Below are 22,530 nucleotides of genomic sequence, written 5' to 3'. Positions count from 1 at the left end.
TTCGTTTGTCGCACTGACAAACTTCTTCTTACAATAAAAAACATCACTTACTTCTGTTAAAACCATTTGAAATTCCCTCCTTGCAATGTTATTGGTCCATCTCACTGAAAATACGTGATGTCAGCAAAATGACCCCCCCCATCCTGAACACACAAGGCTGAAGCATATCTTAAAGACATAGTCATGTAAAATGATAATAAATATGCTTATATACCTCAATCAAATACATTTAAAAAAACATAAAACATGTTGGAAAGCAGGATAAACAACCTAGATACTAAAAATACATATAATACCTACATAAATAGTTGTAAGATGTTCAAATGAATAAAGAATTGCATGTATAAATCAACCCATGATAAAAGTGCATAGCAAGTACAAATAGCAATTTGTGCAAAAAAGCCAATAATAAATGAACAATGTAATAAATGTGTGAATAAGCCAAGAATGAATAGATAAAACCACTATTGAGTGTAAAACTAAAAATAGTTGAATACAGGTGTATTAAGAACTCACAAGACCCATCACTGAACCTAAAATGATGAGTTATAGCCATGATATACTGAACCCAAGCATAACTAACAGTATATGTATGTATATATTTATATATGTAAATTAGATGTTATAAAATATTGTCGACATTGTGAATAATAATAAAGTAATAAATCACCTTTCTAGGGATTTTAATTTTAATATGCTGTTAAGGGAGAGGGATTCATTCAAGCCTGGCCAGGAATGTGCACACAGGTGAATTTGCCACCACAATTCCATTTTTTCTAAATATCTAAAACAATGAATTTAAATTGGTGTGTGGGGTCTGAACAAATATGTTTTGCTAAGGCATTATTTTCAACTTTGTCTCTAATAGCTCTTAGATGTTTGTCCATCCTTTCTTTCAATTTCCTTTCTGTTTTTCCTACATAAAATGATACGTAGTGGGTACATATGGCACAATAAACAACCTTTTCGGAAAAACAGCAAAATTTCCCCATAATCTTTACGTGTTGTCCAGTTACAAAAAACCTACAAGCTTCTAAAATGAGGTTACAAAATTTACATCGACCACATTTGAACATGTAGCCTTGACGGTTGTTATTAAAAGTATTCTCAAAACATCTCTTAAGGTTGTAACCTTTTTTGTACACAGTAGGGAGATTTGTGTCTAATTTATTCCTAAGCAGAGAATCATTGAGAAGAAAAGTTCAATTTTTCTCTAAGATAGATCTAATAGCAGAGCTATCACAATTGCAGGTAGTAACAAAACTGCAGTTAAAATTCCTATTACTAATATTTTTGTTATTGATAAAATCAATCTGATTATTGTCTGCATCAATGTGAGATGTTGTTTGATATTCATTTTTATTGTTACTTGGAATAGGAATATTAGGGTTTATTTCTTGCACAATGATTTCATTTGCTAATAATGGTTTAAAGTGACCAGTGCTTCTCTTGGTGATAACCTCCTGCATTACATCATCTACCAAGAAATTTGGGTAACCTCTATGTAAAAACAGTTTTTAGAAATTCACACTCATATATGAAGTTGTTCAATTTAGTGACCATTCTAGCTGCTCTCACGAATTGTCCCTTTAGGGCAGCTCGTTTCTGTATATTGGTGGCAGCTTTCATAATGCAAGAAACTATTATTATAAGTTTCCTTACAGAAAATTTCAGATATAAAGGAATTAGTTTCATAATCTTTTCTCAATAAAACATCTAAGTATGGAATCTGATTAAAATCCTTAACAGCTGTAAATTTTAAAAAGGTTGTGGTTTGGTTGATATAATTCACAAAGTTATCAATTATTGTGTCTCCACCCTTCCACAAAATAAAAATATCATCTAAAAAGTGTAAATATTTCTTACAATACTGAAAAAATGTAGATGGGAAAATATACTGTTCTTCCCATACACACATGACTATATTTGCATAAAGGCCTCCATATGGGGAACCCATAGCTACTCCCTCATTCTGCAAGAACAATTTACCATTGAACATTATAAAGTTATTTTTAAGTATAATGTCCAACAGTTGTTCATACAAGTTGATTTGACTTTGTGTTAAGCCCCTTTTAGCCAGGAAACTATTTACCCATTCAGTACCAATTCCATGTGGTATGACAGAATATAAGTCTTTTACATCCACAGTAATTAATATATCTGTCTTATCAAATTGGACTTATTTTATCCTGGTTAGAAAATCCCAAGAGTCTTTGCACAAGTGAGATTCTGCCATAACATACTGTTTTAATTTCCCATCCAAGTATTTGGCTATAGGATTAGTTATCAAACCTTGTGCATCGACAATAGGTCTCATAGGTGGTTTTAAAATATCCTTATGGATTTTAGGGACTCCAAAAAAGACAGGTGTCCTGGGATATGTTACAGTCATGTAATTTAACTCATCCATATCAATACTACTTTCAATAAAAAAATTGTCTAAAATTTGTGTTGCTCTTATTGCAGGCCACTCTAAAGTAAGCCTTAACTGTTAGTCATACTACCATTGGATATTAATGTTGCACAGTAATAACTGGACACCCTTTTAAGGGTCTTTTAGTAGCTGATATTATTAACTGGGTGTTGGCAGTAATTACTACCATATAGTCTGGCTAAAGGAGCACAGTTGGAGAATCTGTGTCAGCCTTTCCCAGAAGTATCTGTGAAGTTGTATAAATACTTGTCTCAAAGTGTGTGTGTGTGTTGTGTCAGCTACTTGGCAGGGACACGAAGCACTGGTTGGGAAGAGAGGGTACTGAAGGTTTTAGCTTGCCCAGTTAGGCTGAGACCTGGACCCTATAGCTGTGCCAGTGGGGAGTCTTATTGGGGACCTGGTGAGCAAGGGAGTAACCAGCCCCAGACTGACTGTGATCTGTGTGCACGTAAGTGAAATTGTACTTTACTGTGTGTATTAGTTATCCTTTCCTCTCTTCTATGAGACAACCTCCCTGGTGTTAGTGGTGAGGATTGAGGCTCCTTGATTGCTGGGCCAAGGCATAGTCTTCACAAATCGTGGCAGTGATGGGATCTACTTCACATACTAATTGGCTTGTAGTGGTGTGGGGTAGAGCGAATTCCTGTAGCTTATGTACAGTGATCTCTAAAAGTGTTTTGTACTCTAAAACAGCCACACAGTGTATACTCAGAGTTCATATCACGATTGTTTTATTTCTTTTGTTAGCTTAGTGTTAGTCAGGGTGAGCAGGCAGCATGTCAGCAGAAGAGTATGGAAAGCTGACAAGGAGCCAGCTGGCGGAGATGTGCGAGGCTAGGGGGTGGGTGGGTGGGTGCATGGAAACCTGACTAAAGCAGACCTGATTGCAGCCTTAGTTACAGCTGCATCAGAAAACAGCAGCCTGGAGGACAATCAGACTGACAGTGGCTATACAATATCCTCGGAGAATGGGCAGCTCAACCTTTCTGCAGTGGACTTAAAAATCCAGCTGGAGCTAAAGAGACTTGAGTTGGAGGCTAGGCGTATGGAACTAGAAGCAGCCGAGAAAATGAGGAGTCTACAAGCTGAGGAAAATGAATGGCAGAGGAGGCATGAGAGGGAAATGCTGACCCTTTGCTAGAGTCATGGAGGTAATGGGGAAGGGAGTAACTGGACTCCAGAAGCACAAAAGGTCAGTAAATTTCTTCCACAGTTTAAAGAGGGGGTTCAGTTTGATAGCTTCATTCATATGTTTGAGCGGGTATGTAAATAGTATGAAGTTGACCAAAGGCTCTGGGTACGGTTCCTGACCCCCTTATTCCATGGTAAAGCTGTAACTTCTTTAGCAAAAATGCATGACACTGACTTTTGATTATACTGCTGTAAAAAGACATTTATTAGAATTTAAGCTAACACCTGAAATGTATAGGAAAATGTTTTATGAGCATAGATGCAAGGCAGATGAAAATGTATGTGAATATGTTGTTGAACTGAGCACTTACTTTCATAGCTGGGTGAGTGGATGTCAGGTCACCACTTTTAAAGGGCTGGCAGACCTTTTGGTAAGGGAACAAGCCCTTAGCACTTTGCCTGAGGACATGAGGATCTTGTTAGCTGATAGACAGTGTGCTACTTCAAAGGAGCTGGGGAAGAAGGGAGACCTATACCTAGCAAGCAGGGCAGCCCTGCACACGAAAGGGACCCCCAGTACTGCTCATGGGACTGAAGGAACCCATAGTGGGAAGCACAGACTGCCCCAACAGAATCCACCAGTAGCAGGGGAAGCCACTAGTCCAGGTACATGTCCAGGAGCAAGGGTTAAATGTTTTGAATGCAACCAGTGGGGCCATGTGGCATACAGATGTCCACCAAGGCAAAGTGGGGAACCAAAGGTGAGGGAGCCAGTAAGTGGGAAAGACAAAATGCCAACAGTAGATTATCTTGAGACAAAAGGGGTATGGAACTACCATCCTGAAGATGTCCTGAGAGTGAAGGATTTGGATGAGGCAATACTATGTACTTATGCAGTTACATGCAGTGAGGCTAGGAGACAAGCATGTGGGTCTGGTAGCCTGGGGGGAGACCCAGAAAGACTTCATACCTGCAGCCAGGACTGGTGAAGTGGTTACTTCAGGGAGTGAGCTATGCTGTAGCAGTGAGACTGAATATGAGCCACAGCTGCTTGTGGGTACTGATGTTCCCTTGGATAGGGTAACTGCAAAGGTAGAGGTGAATAGTAGTACCCAGGCTGACAATGAGGCACCGCTGTCAGAGGATGCCAGTCTTGGAAGGAGAGCTGGGAAGGGTTACAAGGAGATACTTGAGACAGGCTCATCTCTCAGACCCTACATTGCAAGGCCTGAGGCAGGTAGCTAAGGGAGACACCTGATTCTCAAGGGAAGGGGGAATCTCTATACTGGAACAAAGGGTTACTGTACAGAGAGTCAACCCCTGAAGGAGGGCTAGAAGGTGAGGGAGTACAGCAGTTAGTAGTGCCTAGAGCTTACCATCTGGCACTTCTAGCCATAGCCCATGACATTCCCTTTGCAGGTTATATGGGCATAAAACGTACAAAGAGGCGTGTTATGAAAAACTTCTATTGGCCTGGAATTTCCAGAGATGTAACAGGGTACTGCAGGACCTGTGAGCAGTGACAAAAGGTAGGCAAGGCAGGGGACAAGGTGAGAACTCCTTTGATGCCTTTGCCTGTGATTGAGGAGCCATTTCAGAGGGTAGCTATGGATATTGTGGGTCTTCTGAGTACCCCAAGTTCCACAGGGAAAAAGTATATCCTAGTGATTGTAGATTATGCTACACAATACCCTGAGGCAATGGCTTTGTCCTCCATTGAGGCCGAGAAGATGGCTAATGCTTTGCTAGAGATTTTCAGCAGGGTAGGTTCCCAAAAGAAATATTGACTGACAGAGGTGCCAATTTTATGTAAGACCTGCTGGCTTGTCTGTGGAAGTCCTGTGGGGTGAAGCACATGAAGACCACCCCCTACCATCCCCAGACTAATGGTCTTGTTGAGAAGTTAAACTCTACAATCAAGTCTATTCTACAGGCATGTGCAGATTAGTTTAAGAGGGAGTGGGACAAATATTTGCCCCATCTGTTGTTTGCTTACAGAGAGGTTCCCCAGGAATCCACAGGTTTTTCACACTTTGAGTTGCTGTATTGGGCATAAGGTGAGGGGACCTCTAGATTTAATTTGAGATGAGTGGGAAGGTGAGTGTGAGTCTGACAAGGGGTCTGTTATGGCATATGTCCTGAACCTCAGGACAAGGCTCAGGGAACTCATGGGCTTGGCCCAGGAGAACCTGGCAGAAGCCCAACAGCAGAAAAAGGTGTGGTATGACAGGAATGCTCGAGCTAGAGAGTATGCTGTAGGGCAGAAGGTGATGGTTCACATTCCTGTCAGACACAACAAGTTACAAGCAGCTTGGGAGGGACCCTACAAAGTGGTAAGAAAGGTAAGTGATGTTAACTACATGGTGGAAGTGCTAGGCAGATGGCAGGGGCACAAATAATGAAACCTTACCATGATAGGGAGGCCCTTGTGCTGAGCATTTGCAGTGGATTGCAGGAGGAGTCTGAGAGAGATCTGGGGACTGATCTCCTCAGTGAGGCTCGGGCTGACACCTCGGTGGAAGGGGTAGCAATGTCCCAGCAGCTGTCTCCTACCCAGGCTTGAGAAATGCGAGCAGTGTTGCAGGAGTTTGGGGGCATGTTCACTGGGAAACCAGGGAGCACCCACCTGGTGCAGCACCAGGTGGATACAGGACCCCAAAGGCCCATCAGGCAGGCCCCTTATAGGATGCCTGAGAGAGTCAAACAGACTCTGAGGGAGGAGGTACAGGAGATGTTGGAACTAGGGGTGATTCAAGAGTCCAACAGTCCCTGGGCCTCACCAGTGGTGTTGGTGCCAAAGAAGGATGGCAGCAACAGGTTTTGTATGGATTACAGGAAATTAAATAGTCACACAGAGGCGGATGCTTACCCCATGCCTAGGACAGATGAGGCCCTAGAGCAGCTGGGTGGGGCTAAGTATCTTACAACCATTGATCTTACCAAGGGTTACTGGCAGGTGCCCTTGACTCCCATTGCAAGAGAAGTCAGCCTTTGTGACTCCTTTTGGCTTTTATAAGTTCACAAAGATGCCATTTGGGATGAAGAATGCCCAAGTGACATTCCAGTGACTGGTACATCATATCTTAGCAGAAGCAGGAGGGTTTGCCCTTGCTTACATGGATGATATTGCTCTTTACACCCATTCCTGACAAGAGCACCTTCAGAATGTCAGGGAGGTGCTGGGCTGACTACAGAGGGCAGGGTTGACCATTAAGCTGAGCAAATGTCAGGTAGGTATGGCAGGGGTCTCCTACCTAGGACATAGAGTGGGGAGTGGTAAGATAAGGCCAGAACCTGCCAAAGTGGAAGCTATTCAGGCATGGCTTGCACCTGTTACCAAAAAGCAGGTGAGGGCATTCTTGGGGACAGCAGGGTACTACAGAAAGTTTATTCCCAGTTATAGTACCATAGCTGCTCCCCTCACAGACCTGACAAGAAAGAACAGGCCAGATAAGGTAGTGCGGACCCCAACATGTGAGCGGGCATTTCAGAAGCTTAAGGAAGCTTTGGGAGGACTCCCTGTGTTAGCCAGTCCAGACTACAGCAAAGAATTTGTTGTTCAGGTGGATGCTTCAAACTATGGGGTGGGGGCTGTACTTAGCCAGATTTATTCAGAGGGAGAAGAGCACCCATTGGTTTATCTCAGTCGTAGGCTCCAACCCAGGCAGGAATGCTATGCAACATTGCCCCCATGCTGTAAAAAAAACTAAATCAAGCCTTTCAAATTTGTCTTTTGAAATTGAAATGATTTTATGACATTCTTTGATCTGTAAAGTTGGTTCCGGTCAGGCTGGCTGAAGACATTCTGTCTATTGTGTTAACTAAGGACTAATTGCTAGAGTGTATATGTGAAGTGCCTTTTAGTGTTGTAGTCTCCTGTGCAGGAGTTAGCTTGCTAAATAATGCAGTTTCTATTAGCCTGGGAACTCCAGGTTAAGGGTCAAAGAAATGATGTAATGGAAACTAACTCAAAATGATGCAATCTGGGGAGGACCCAGAGACATGTTTGTTAGTGATGTTTTATAAACTGTGTCTCCGAGGGAGACTAAAAGCATTTTGATCTTGGATATCCAACTTACCAGCACTCTGCCTTGTGCTCACATGTAAGTTTCTAGCCCTGTGATTTCTTGTAGGAATAGTTAAAGCTAGTAAAGATTAATTAGGTATTTTTCTTTGAAATCAGACCTGTCCTACTGTATTATTTTAAGTTTCTGTGTGATCTCTGAATTCTTAGATATCTCTGTGGTGTAGTAGTTTTGTCTTGTGTTTTAATTATTTATTATTAAATATTTTAAAACCTTCTACCTGTGGCTGATTTGTGTAGAGATAAGCTCTAGAGTACATTGCATATTTATGGAAGTTATTGTAATAGGCCACTCTAAAGTAAGCCTCGACTGTTAGTCATGCTACCATTGGATATTAATATTGTACAGTAATAATTGGACACCCTTTTAAGGGCCTTTTAGTAGCTGATATTATTAACTGGGTGGTGGCAGTAATTACTACCATATAGTCTGGGGAAATGGGCACAGTTGGAGAATCTGTGTCATCCTTTCCCAGAAGTGTCTGTGAAGTTGTATAAATACTTCTCTCAAAGTGTGTGTGTGTGTGTGTGTGTGTGTGTGTGTTGTGTCAGCCACTTGGCAGGGACATGAAGCACTGGTTGGACAGAGAGGGTACTGCAGGTTTTAGCTTGCCCAGTTAGGCTGAGACTTGGACCCTATAGGTGTGCCAGTGGGGAGTCTTATTAGGGACCTGGTGAGCAAGGGAGCAACCAGCCCCAGACTTACTGTGATCTCTGTGTGCACTTAAGGGAAATTGTACTTTACTGTGTGTATTAGTTTTCCTTTCCTCTTCAAGGAGACGACCTCCCTGGTGTTAGTGGTGAGGATTGAGGCTTGTTGATTGCTGGCCAGGGCACAGTCATTACAACTGCACAGATATCAATATTCTCCATTTTTAGGAGTGCCTCGAGAGAGTGCATTTAGAGGTTTAGACTTCAAGCATTGAGTAGTATTAACTTCAGATTTTGCATGCTTGTACCTGTTTGATTTTGTCTTTTGAACTTTGCCTAAAAGAGGCACTATAGGGGTTGCAAGAGCCTTAGCCAGTAACCTGAATTCCAGGGGCAACAGGTGCAGACCATCTCTGGCAAAGCATCATGGTCTGTCGATCATGTCATCCCAGGCAGACAGATACTGGATCCCCTTTGAATGACACCAGAAGCTTAGCCAATTGTTGAAGTCAACCATTTTGTCCTTATACTGTTATTTGTTTTTCATTTATATAAATGTAAGATTGCCTGTGTTATACGTCATAATTTAATAAAGATGTTTATTGAAAAAAAAGCTAAGGTTACTTCAGAAAACTTATTTTTTCAGAACTATCTTTACTGGACTATATCTACCTGTTCAATGCAAGTTACTGCATGGATACAAGGGAATCTCTAAACTCATCACTGGCCATCATGGAGGAGCATAAACTGCATGCCCTGCTCAGCCTACAATGATAAAGGGCCACCACTTCAAATCACTATCCGATAGTCTTGCATTGCACACAAGCACTGAAACTGTCCCACCTTTTGTACTTAGTCATAGACGGTGTGTTTGTGAGGGTCTATATTTACTGATCAAATGTTCAAGGCATCAAACATCTGATCAGCAAATGTTCATTAACTGAACATTCACTTCCATGAGTGTGTGAGATGGGGAAAGTAACTAGTTGGCCAACATTTTCCTGTCTCACACACTGGAGTGCTTCAAACACACCCAGGTGGGGGGGGGGGCTGCACCCTTTTACCCCCACACCCCCTAATTATATTATATATAGTTATCAGTGCAGTCTCTGAGCTGGTATATATAGTCTATATATACCAGCTCTGAGACTGTACTGCAGTGGGTTAAAGGGTGTGAAACTACTTGGCTAACATCAGGAAATTTGCCCTTTTCCCCACTGTAGTGTGGTCTCAGAGTTGGTATATATAGTTGGGGGGTGTTTGAGCAGGGTAATGTTGGCCAGTTAGTTACTTTCCCCATCTCACACATTCATTGAAGTGTATGTTTGATGAATAAACATTCATTGTGCTGTGTTCCCTGATCAGATGTTTGATGAGTATAACATTCGATCAGTAAACATAGACCCTCTTTGTGAACTTAAACCATCAGCTGAAAGACTAGTTGCAATCTCAAAAAAATGACTCCAGATACTTTTTTTTCTGTAGGCAGGTTATATGCCAGAAACTCCACCATAATTTATGATGCATTCTCAAGAAGATTTGTTTGAAATCATCACTAAACACACCTGTGCTGTAACGAGCTGTAACTGTGGCCTCACATAAAAGGTTGTTCCAATCAATTACATTCACTTTACATTGCTTCCTGGCCTTGATGTTATCCCACTACTTAGTATCTAGAATTAAAAGCTGATACTATACTTTGTCATAGCCACCTTAATCCCCACTGTTATATTTCATTTTCTGATCCACGTGTGTTGACCCTTTTTTTCTTCTGCATGCATTTAACATCTTGCATGCATTTTTTTCATACCTGCAACATGAGAGCAGCAGTGCCATGCACAATGAGCTGTTCATTTTTCTGACAGATCTTATCTGCCATGTATCCGCATGAAACTTAGTATTTTGTCTACCATGCGCCAAAGGTATATCTACCTGGTATATACCCACGGGTCTACTTTGAAACATCTAAAAGCCATAACATCTAATTTCATAACACTGAGACCAGAACATCTAAAACCCAAAACATCTAAAACCTATAACATCAAATTTCATAACATCTAACACTACAAATCACAAGAAAATAACTTCCCCTCCACATATAACGACACCAAACTACCAAACACAATTTTTACTTCATTTCTGCAGTGGGGCAAGCCCCCATGTAACCCCCGTGGGGGGCTCCACCCCTCACACCCCCGTAAATTAAACATACCAACTCCAAGATTGTACTACAGTGGGAAACAGTTAATTTCCTAACCCCATTGTACCAAGCCCCCCTGCAGAAATGTAGTAAAAAGCGTGTTTGGTAGTTTGGTGTCATTATATGTCATTATATGTGGAGGGGGTGTTATTTTCTTGTGATTTGTACTGTTAGATGTTATGAAATTCAATGTTATGGGTTTTAAATGTTTTAGGTTTTAGATGTTCTGGTCTCAATGTTAGGAAATTAGATGTTATGGGTTTTAGATGTTTTGAAGGGGATCCATGCCCATATATAACCTTTGAACTTCGGAATATTTTTTTTGCTCAAAGTATCTTATTCTGCCATTAAATTAATTGATAGGATTTTTCACATCTTCTCATCTTTGTTGTACGGTTTTCTCCCTTCCTCCGTTAGATGCTTTAGTTCACCCATAAGTTTGAAAAGGGAAGTAAATCCAAATAAATAATAGCCATCCTTATAGGAACCTATATGGCTTTTATAGGTTCATAGGTTTATACTAGGCTATCTGCCCTAAGGCATTTATAAGCCTACCCCAAAGTTTTGTGGCTTACGCCACCCCTTATGTTAAAAAATACTGTGTCCATTAGTTTGTTGTGCCTCTGTCCAGCAGTGACATAGAGATGATTCCCGGGGTAAACCTACGATCTCCCATCCACCGGTCAAGATTTCTCTTGAACAGAGCCAGTGAGGTGCTCTGCCTCACATGGACTGGGATTTTATTCCACAGCATAGGGAGTCTCTGGGTGACAAATCTATCCCTCCAGCATGTCCTATTTATATCCGTGCTAAGGTTTAAGTCGCTTGCTCTAGTGGATCTGGTAGATTTGGATTTTTTGAGGTGGAGCATGTCCATTAATTCCGGGTTGGACATGGCCTTGTATGTCAGGCACAGGTCACCTCTGAGCAGGCGGTATGCGACTGAATAGAGCTGGAGTTTCTTCAGTCTGGCAGCATATGACAGATTTTGGAGTCCCTTTATCCTTTTGGTGAGGAACGTTTGGGGTCTCTCCAATTGCTGCAGGTGTTGGGTGAGATACATCCCGAATGGGGCATTGTACTCGATCATTGGTCTGATAAGTGAAGAGTACAGGGGAACAATGACCTCACTTGATCTGGATGTGAATCCCTTCATGATCAGGTGGGCAATGTAGAAGGTCTTTCTAACCACTTTAGCAATGTGAGTCAACTTTTGTATAATTTCATTTGAATTTTAATTTGCTTAATGTAGATTAACTTGTATGCTGTTTGATTGCACTTAGCTACTTCTTTTAGAACTAGAGTGTATTCTTTTCTCTTCTTATAGTTTATTTATGTTTGTCCTATACTTTCTTACTTTTATGATGCAGTCTTTGTTCTTTGGGTCTCCCTTAACTGAGAAAGATTCTAACTAGTTAACAAAATCAATCAATATATAGTAACCACCCCCATCCCCTCCCACAGAAACACACACATACATACTCTGTATGACAGTTATGCAAGTAAGTGAGGGACACAGGATACCATTGAGTATCCTTGGTTCATATGTAGTTGATGGGTCTAAATGATGCAATTGGCAAAGTCAAGTAGTAAACTGTACCAAACAAAAGAAGTAGGAGGAAGCAACAAACAGGTGTCAATGTGATTTTGCTGTGTGATGCTTGGTCTTTCTTCTCCTCTTTTCAAAAACCAAACCAGAAAAGAGAAAAACACATATTGGTTAACCAGAACAGTACAATATACCACAAATGATAGGAGTGACTTTAGCAAATGCCACCTGTAGTATACTTTTACAATAATAAGATATAAATGCACACCGAGAGAGAAAAAAATAATCAGAATTAATCAGAATCACTTAATTGCTGTAAACAACTCATCAATATGCTCTGATCAGAGAACAAACAAGCTTGTGCAATCAGAAAAGGTAAAATACTTAAAAGAGAAAGGTATTCGAAAGTGTTGCATGATATGAGACAGACTCTGTATGCCTTTTTTGGACATAAGTGTTGTTCCAACACCCTGTGGAAGGTAAAGAAACATGCCGTATATGTACAAACACACACACACTCATTAACATACATTCAATTTATCCAACTTTTTCAGAACTCTGAAAATTCTATTTTTCCTAAACTTGGATCACTATGAAAAAACATGAGGGTATACTATTTAGAGAAAAGGAAGTATATAATCTGTTATGAAGCCAACAATCTATGAAATAGTTTGCATGAAATACCAGATATTAGCTTCTGATTGTTATAACAAGCTAAAAAACAAAGTTTTTATTTCCTCAAATTCACAGACCACATTCCTGGCTACAGACATCCCTATTCTCCGTGTCCAACTCCAGATGATGCCACTGATTTACAGAGGCCCAGACATCATCCCCCCATTCAAGTAACAATGCCTTGTGAAAACAGACTGCACGGTCCAGTACCTCCAAGCCGAGTAATCATGCTTCATGGACTCGAACAGTCTAAGTTCAACTGCGATCGTATATTTAATATCGTTTGCTTATTTGGAAACGTAGAGCAGGTAACATAAATTGTAAAATATTGCTTATATTTTGAAGGCTTTGTTTATGACTGAGCGTTATCAATAGGTCAGGGTCCATAAAAAGAAAGTGTTTTGTTTCTCAGCAGTTCTATTTCCCTCTTTTTTAATTCTGACACAATTTATGAGCATGACTGCTTTTTAAATAATATATAATTATGAATTGCACAGTTTCATTCCTTACCATCTTGGAGACAGATAGCTTTCAATGTGCATGACCAAAAAGTAGAAAAGCATCATGGGCAGTGAAGAACTCAATCGTAGTACAGGAGAATTTCCATAATGATCAAGCTGTCACAGGTTGAAAAATCTCTGCTGTGGTATATGTTTTATGACAGATTGTTTAAAGAACGATAACTGTTTTCTGCTTGAATTAATTTTTAGGATGACGCATTTGCTATTCGAACAATTGATTTTTTTTTAATAAAGGTTTTGTGTGTGCTTACTTCCTGAAAACAGCATTAATATAGGCTATATTTGTACTGTGCCCCAGTATGTAAATGAAATATTATTTTTTTATAAGCTGATTTATGTAACTCAGCTGGAGAGTGCACAGGGAAATAAATGGGAATTTCAGTTGCTGTTTAAACCATGTTTGACTGAAAAAGCAGCATATCTCCCTCCCAAGGACTTATATTAAAGCACAAGCCACCAAAACTTCTTTTGCTTACTGTGGTAATGAAATATTAATTACATGTTATTTTATACAGCCCTTTGATTTAATTGTTAATGGCCAGGAGTCAGAGAAATATCGACACCAGCACTGCCTGGCAGGACCACTGTGCCCATTAGTCTGACAATGTTACTCTGTAGACTTTTTTTAAAGCCACACTGAGTAGTATCTCATTAAGGGCTTGTTATGTCACTGAATCAAACCCTAACACCTTTAGACATACCTGCCCTAGTATTCCTTCTATTTACCAATACCTTGAGCTTGCAGAGGCTTCTATTACCACTCACACCCTGACACAGTCATGCACACAGACACAAATCCAGACAGTTACAGTCATGCCCCTGCATACAGACAGAATCACAAATACATGGCTTTGCACTACAACCCTGCCCTGCCATAGATGTGAATGAAAAACATAGCTAATAATTTTGCAGATATATTTCCATGAGTTTCATAATTTTATCTTTTTTTTAAACAAATAGGTTTGAAAAATAACTGTCTATATCGTAGACCAAGGGCATTAATCAAAATATCCACACACTGTAAAAGCAAGAATGTCACTGAAAACTTTAGGTTTTTATCTATAAGGAAGAGGGTCATCTCACTGCGACTCATTTGATTATTTACCAGTGTTAATCATGTAACCCAGGACATGTTATATATGCTACTGAGATCCAGCTGAGACTCATTTGATTATATAGCAATGTCCATCATGTGACCCTGGGGCATGTTATATATGCTACAGAGATCCAGTGATGCTCTAATTATGCTCACAGTTTAATGAAGTATTTACTACAATTTTTTTTTATTTAAGTTTTGTAGTGATTAAATGGTGTTTATGGCATGGTCCACTTGTAGGTGGCATGTGAAATTAAAATGATCATACCATAGTCCCACAACAAATTATATCATAAAGGAAAGATGAACGGAGAAAAATACTGACGTTAAAGAAGGCAAGTAGTTTGAATGCAAGTGAGGAGGAAAGGCTAAGGAAAGATGTCACAAAATGCTCAAAGGGAGCTTAGAGAGACAAGAAGGAGAGAGAGCTCAGTGATAGGGTGAAGCAAGTGTTTTCCAAAGGTAAAGCAACTTGTATCACATGATGGGTGACAGCAGAGTAGGCAGACAAGGGAGGACAACTCCACCATTAGAAGAGGGAAGAAGGAAAGCCTTAGCAACAAGAAACATAGCAACACACGATGAAGGCTTGGAAGAATATGTCAGTCTTCTGGTAAATGGACAATACTGATTGATGATGCTTACTGATTGACACAGAAAACAGAGTTTCAGTTTGATGAAAGTGTCAGTGTATGAAGGAATCATTCAGAGACTAAAGGCTATCTTGTATTCTTCTTGGAAGTGAAATGCAAAGGAAGCCATTTAGATACCAAGATAAGACTGGACAATGTGTTTAACTTGAAAGAGACTGATATCCAGGCAGCATACATGGTGACAAAAGAGAGAAAAAAGTAATTGACATAAATAAAGAAAATATAGTCCTCTGAATGGGTCGTTGGATGACATCAATGATTTAGCATAGAGAGTTACTTGAAAGCCAAATTAATCAATATAAAAAAGGCAGCCCCAAAGATATTCAAAGAGAAATACAGGCAAATGCATCCCGATATGGAAAATTTCACAATAAAAAAAATATCATCACAAAGAGGAACATAGAAAAGAAGATTATTAAAATAGAAGTTAAAAAATAGAAGCTGAAGTTATGGAGTGCCTGCGAAGTGAAGAATTTGGTGTAGAAGGTCTAACACAGGTTACATCACAGCATGATGGAGTGAGTCCCCAAAGTAAGGAGAAGCAAGAAGGTCAGAAGACGTATGAAGAAGGAATATGGACATGGGAAAGGAAAAGAGATTTAATGTGGTGTAATATGTATGCAAAGGAGTAAGCAAAACTAATTAATGCAAAAAGAACAGCACAAGCAAAGGAATCTGGACATGGAAAACTTTACAATACAAAAAATAAGAAGACAAAGTGGAAAAGCAGATAAGTAATGGAGAAGTTAAAGAAATAGAAATTGAGGTTATGGGGTACCTGTGAAGTTAAGGATTCGATGTAGAAAATCTAACTCAGAAAGCACCACAACAGGATAGAGCAATGGATATCCAAAGTAAGGGGAAACCAGTGAAACATGAAGCAATTGGTCAAGTGCTATATAAAGATATTTTTCCACAGGAAACCAGTATAAATATTCACTTGTAGCAAGACAGCAAGGGAAGGAACAGGAAACTGTGGAAACTCTAATCCAGTCAATGTTGAGGAGTGATAGGCCAGTGAGTTCCCAAATGATAAGAGCAATGGATGGCACAGTATGAAATTGAAGAGAATGTGCCACAGGAAGATGCTATAGAACTTTCTATAGAATGCCCACAGGAAGTGGAAAACAAGGGATGTACCCTCAGTTTGGATGAAAATGAGCTAAGGCAAGAGTTGATTGATTTAATAGACATAGATAGATATATTAAGATCAATGAAAGAAATAGTCTGCAGAAGGTCAATAAAACCCAAAAAGTCAGAAGTCTGATAAAACAAATAAACACAGTAGTTAGGACTGTTCCTAGAGATCCATGTGACAGAACAGAAGTAAACGGTATATTATTGTGCAGCTAAATTAATAACTGGTCCTACTGCAAGAACACAGGGCAGTGAGGGAAAGGAAGGGGAGAAATCAAATGCCATCATGGACATATCGAATAGAGAAAACTATAAAGCAATTAAGACAAGAAGTGTCACTGTTACAAGACTATAGAAGAGGGACTAGATCAACAAAAATATTAAAAAAAGATTTGATAAAAGCAATGCACAGTATTAGAGCAGATTAGGATCTATCATGCACTATCACAAATAACAAACTAAAAATCTCAGCACAGGTGGAAAAACTTATAAGATACGCAGATAAATATAAAGGAAAAGCACAAAGCAAGCAATGTATTGATGACCCAAAAAGGATTTATAGAGAATTGGGAAACAAGGTAAAAGGATTTGAAAAACTGCCAAAAAAAGAAGAAATAGATGCATTTTGGAGAAGTGTCAATGAAGACCCTGTGGAACATAACAAACATGCTAAATGGATAGAAGAAGTAAAAGAAATAATAAGACGTTTAAAGGTACAGAATATGAAATGCGATGAAGTAACAGCCAGAGAGATTGAAACAAAGTTAAGAATAGCCTCTGACTGGAAAACCCCAGGGCCAGATGCAGTACCTAAGTTTTGGTTAAAAGTATTAACATATTTGCACAAAGATTTAGCCATGATTAAGAGCTATTTAAATGTGCACCACAAACAGACACAAACCTGGCTAACAACACAAAGAACAATGCTCCTACTAAAGAGTGAACCTGCAAGCTATCCTAAAAATTATAGACCAGTAACTTGCCTTCCGACGACGTATAAACTATACATGCAAATTGATGCTGACAGAGTTTATAGTCATTTAGAAGAAAACTCAATTATGGCAGTAAAACAAAAGGACAATAAAAGAAAGTCATATGGAATAAAGGATCATTTGTTGTTAAATAAAGTCATAGTGGAGAACTGTAAAAAGGGGAAGAATCTAAGTATGGCATGGATTGACTACAAAAAAACAGTTCATAGTATCCCGCATTCATGGCTAAAAGAGTGCTTACAAATGCATAAGATACACCCTACACTGATTGTGTTACCGTGACCATGAATCCGTGGCAGACCACTTTGCAATTAAGCCATGATAAAGGACAAATTATTATCCCAGGGATAAAAATTCAAAGGGGGATATTCCAGGGTGACTCTCTGTCACTGTTGCTATTCTGCTTTGCCCTTAACACATTAAGCTGTTTACTTAACACTTAGGCCATGGCTATACTTTGGCACCTAGAAAACATCATCTTCTCTTTGTTGATGATTTAAAACTGTATAGCTCATCAGATGAGTAATTGAAAGCACGACTGCAGGTTGTAAAAACTTTTTCAGATGATATAAGAATATCATTTGGTCTTGATAAATATGGAAAAACAACCTTTAAAGCAGGAAAACTGCAGCACCAGGCAAACATCAGTTTGAGACAAGAATGTGACATAAGAGAGCTTGAGCAAGAGGGAGTGTATAAATATTTGGGAATTGATGAAGGATCAACAATAAAATATGAACAAACGACAATAAAACTTAGTAAGGAATACTTTAGAAGACTTAAATTAATCCTGCAAACAGCGTTGATATCTAGGAACAAAATCCAAGCTATAAACCAATTTGCTCTTCCTGTCCTAACCTACAGTTTTGAAGTAAGTGACTGGCCCCAAAATGTGTTGGATAGATTAGATAGGAAAACAAGAAGGATGCTCACAAGACCCAAACATAGTGAAGGTTTGAAATATGAGGAGAATGAATCTGTTTAACTGTAAACAGGGGCTTGGGAGATGAAACATTTACAAGCAGGGGCCTGGAAGTTGAACTATTTACAGGCTGCCTGTGTCCATTATAGACATCCTTACTAAACCAAGGGTGAATTTCCTGTTCTCCATTCAACTGTGCAAATTACCCTTGAATTGGGTTAGGGTGGAACTCTGGTTCACATGGATGTGGAGCCTGTTCCAGAGAAGGGGTGGTCTCTGGGATACATACCTATCTGTCCACCAGGTCCTACTTATATCACTGGTAAGGTTTAAGTCTTTAGAATGGGTAATTCTAGTGCTGTTTGTTTTGTGGATATGCAGGAGGTCCATCAGAGTGGGGCCTGACAATGCCTTGTATCCCACGCATAGATCTTCCCTCAACAGCCTATAGGAGACAGAATACACAGATAGGTCCTTGGTTACTTATGCCCTGTATTCTTTTAGTGAGGAACCTCTGTGGACATTGCAATTATTGGAAATGCCTGGTTAGGTACATACCAAAGGAGGCATTGTACTCGATGATAGTTCTGATGAATGCTGAATACAGTGGAACAATGACTTCCTTAGACCTGGATGCCATACCTATATTTATAAGTTAAAAAACATAGAATGATTTCCTCACTGCTGTATATACATGATGTCAAAGGCTAGATTGCTGTCTGTGTGTATCTTCGAGTCCCTGAATATTGGGTTAACTCTTAGGGATGTGTTGTCAATATGATAGCTATGAAGGGTGGATGACTTCCTGAAAAGATACTATTATGCATTTCTTGATATTTAGTTTTAGTCCATGGCTCTGATACTAGTTGTTTTTCTGTGCCAGCCCTTCTTTGAGAACATTTGTGTTCATGGGGAATTCAATGACAGGCTCCTAATTTGCAATCATCTGCAAATTTATTCAGCCAGAGGACACTGACATTGGCCTTGACTACAGGGAAGTAAATGCCAAAAAGAAGCTGTCACAGGACCAGTCCCTGAGGAACTCTACATGTGAATGGCCTCTTTGTAGAGGTGGGCTCCCCAATTATAACTTACTGAGTACTATCTGTGAGCCAGTTGGCTATCCACTGTATGACATAAGGGTTTGTACCTCACCTCTTAAATTTGTCAGCAATTCCTGAGTGGGGTATTGTATCAAATGCCTTGGTCAGGTCAAGGTAGGCAGTGTGAACCATTTTGCCTTCAACCTTTGCTTTAGTGACCTTCTCAATGAAGTCCACCAGTAGGCATGACCTGTCCTTGAAGGAACTAAAGTCAGTTGGGCCCAGTGTCTGGAGGTTTCCTATGCCATTACTGATAATTTCCATGATAATTCCATCCATAGTTTTGCATATGAGACAAGTGAGCCTTATATGTCTGTAGTTTCCAGGGTCTGCACATGTCCCACCTTTGTGCAGAGGGATGACTGTTGCTATTCTCCACTCATAAGGCATGGAGCCTGTTTGGAAGCTACAGTTAAATAGAAATTCCAGTTAAATAGAAATTCCAGCAGGCCTGATAGGTCATGTTTCGTGCTATTTAGAAGCCATCCTGGGATATTGTCTGGGCCCATTAATGCAGTGTTCTTAGCCTTAGAGAGAGCATTGAGGACCTGTTCAATAGTAGGGGGAGTTATATTTGATGGTATTTCCTGAAGGAAGGTTGAGTTGAAGAGAGGGATAAGGTTGGAGCTGACTTTGTCAATCAGTAGGTTTACTATATCATCTTGTTCAGTATAGGTGGCTTCATTAACAATGAGCTCTGCACAAAATTGTGTATTGCCTTTCAGGTTGTGGACATAGCTAATGAATGCCTTATGTTTATCCTTAGCCTGGGAGGGCAAATTTACCTCAACTGTGGCTTTGGTAGACTTTATTTGTCCTCTGAGTTGTTTATTTAATTTGATCAGAGTGCTTTAGTCCTGCTAGGTGTTGCACCTCCTAATTTTTGCCAACATTTTCGTCCTTCACTCCTTTCTTCACAAAAATCTATGATTTATTTACTTCTTTGTGTTCAGTCCTGCAAGTCCACTGATGTGTCCCAGCAAGACAGCAAAGTGATGGACTCAGAATCAGTAGAATGAGGAGATAACACTCACTGACAGTTTACACAACTCCTCTTGTGGCCATGACACCCTTATGAAGCACAAACTTCTTGAAAAGTCCCCCGTCTCCAAAGGAGACTTACTGCAGGCATACACCCAAAGACTTACCCTTTTTGCACCTCCCAGAAAGAGACAAGCAGGAGAATGGCTCTTCCTCCTCCCTTATTAAATGGTCAACCTCTTACATACTCTTTCTATTAAGCAAACCTTGGCCAGTGGTGCTGCAGCAAATATCATGCCCAGAGGTCACTCCTGATGCAGGCAAGCATGTTGTCCTTGGATTACTTGTAATGCAGGCAGAGATCCTTTCCAGAGGTCATTGGTAATGCAGACAGACATCATTCGCAGAGGTTGGTGGTAATGCAGACGTATATCATTTCCAGAGGTCACCAGTAATGCAGACAAACATCAGTCCCAGAAGTCACTGGTAATGTAGACAGATGTCATTCCCAGAGGTCACTGGTAATTCAGACAGACATCATGCCTTTGTTTCACTAGTAATGCAGGTAGACATCATGCCCTTCATTCACTGGTAATGCAGTCAGTCAACATGCCCCTGATTCACTGGTAATTCAGGCAGACATCACACCTCTGTGCCATTTACAGTGCAGGCACTTATCATGCCCTTGTGTCACTGGTGGTATAGGCATTATGTCTCTGACTCAGTAGGACAGAACAGTTGACATTTGTTAAGAAAAAATTAATGGAAGTAAATATTGTGGGAAGAAATATCCGGGGAATTGTTTGGCTAAGCTTGTATAGGCCCTAGGGCTGATAGCCTAGTACCAACCTATGAACCATGGTCACTACATAAGCTCAGTGTCTAGTACATTTCTCCTTACTTATATTGTAATTCTGACAGTCAAACTTCTTCAGTTTACAGTTTTTTTTTTAAGTTTGTCTGCTTAATATGGCTAAGCTTATTACTGCTTGTGTGTTTACTTGTCTGGTATTATTCTCCTGTGTGCCTATGTCCATTTAGGGAATAATACACAGGAACAGCTAAATGGTGCCTTGTTTACAAATCTTAAGAGAGTATTTCAAAGTGTAATGGTTCATGGGTTCATAAGCTGGTACTAGGCTATCGGCCCTAGGACCTATACAAGCCTAGCCATAACAATTCCCCTGGATATTTCTTCCCACAATATTTAATTCCCTGGACCCCTGTCTAGCAGGGCAACTGACACAATCTCATATCTCCCATCCAATCATCAAGGTTCCTTTTGAAGAAAGCCAAGGAGGCAGTCTGCTTCACATGTATGGGCAGTCTTTCCCAGAGTATGGGGAGCCTCTGGGTCAGGAACCTATACCTCCAGCATGTTTTGTTCATTGTGATGACAAGGTTTAGATCCCTGGAGTGTGTGGTTCTGAGGGATTGGGATTTCTTTAAGTGGCCTTGTATGTTAAGCAGAGATCGCCTCTGAGTAGATGATATGCCACAGAGTATAGCTGGAGTTTTTTTTAGATGGTCAGCATATGGCATCTGCTTTAGGCCTGTGATTCTTTTAGTGAGGTATTTCTGCGGCCTTTCTAGCTGTTGCAGATGTCTTGTGAGGTACATACCATATGGGGCCTCATACTCTATAATGAGTCTAATGAGGGATGAGTACAGTGGGACAATGACCTCCTTCTTTCTGGATGAAAATCCCTTAGTGATGTGGTGTGCCACATAGAAGGATTTCCCGACTGTTGTGCCAATGTGGTTATTGAAGGTGAGACCACTATCCACCTGTGTCCCTAAGTCTCCCATCACACTTTTCGGTGTTTAGTGTACTGCCACCTGTGTGGTAATTCATGGGTACATGGTTTTTCCCAAAGAGGATAACTATACATTTCTTTGCATTAAGCTTGAGCCCATGGCTCTGGCACCAAGCATCTGTTTCTGTAAGGCCCTTTTTGTAGAATATCCACATCATTTGGGGATTCAGTAATGGCTCCCAGTTTGCAGTCATCTGCAAATTTTGTTAGCCAGAGTCCCTTAGTGTTGGCCTGTAGAATGAGAGAAGAGAGGGACAAATCACATGTAAGCATTTAGTAGTTCGGAACTATTAATGTACACATCAATGTACAACCTACTGGTTGTTCTCATTACTGCATCATTGCTTTGATACTTCAAGTTAAAGCATTTTCTGAAGTCACAACCATGTGCAAATGCAAGCAAAACGGAAAACAGAGGGTTAGTGTGTGTGTGCGTGTGTGTGTGTGTGTGTGTGTGTGTGTGTGTGTGTGTGTGTGTGTGTGTGTGTGTGTGTGTGTGTATGCGTGTATGTATTTGATTTGTAGGTATATAAGACATACAATTTTGCCTCTACTTTTCCTCTCCACGTCTGTATTTTTATTT

General features: G+C 40.1%; 1 protein-coding gene across 2 annotated transcripts in view; it reads left to right on the top strand.

Moving 5' to 3' along the window:
* The window catches only part of LOC122805640 (heterogeneous nuclear ribonucleoprotein L-like), a 427,980-nt gene that overhangs the window by 357,400 nt on the left and 48,050 nt on the right, over nt 1-22,530 (top strand). For both annotated transcript variants that reach the window (XM_044075926.1, XM_044075927.1), the window contains exon 9: nt 12,800-13,032. In XM_044075926.1, the coding sequence (XP_043931861.1) occupies nt 12,800-13,032 (233 nt within the window). The remainder of the gene's footprint in view (nt 1-12,799; nt 13,033-22,530) is intronic.

This window comes from Protopterus annectens, chromosome 6.part1, assembly GCF_019279795.1.
Source record: "Protopterus annectens isolate FY-2018-M chromosome 6.part1, PAN1.0, whole genome shotgun sequence".
Taxonomy (NCBI): Eukaryota; Metazoa; Chordata; order Ceratodontiformes; family Protopteridae; genus Protopterus; species Protopterus annectens.
Note: the sequence above shows the minus strand (reverse complement) of the source record. Positions and strands in the feature narration are given on the sequence as shown.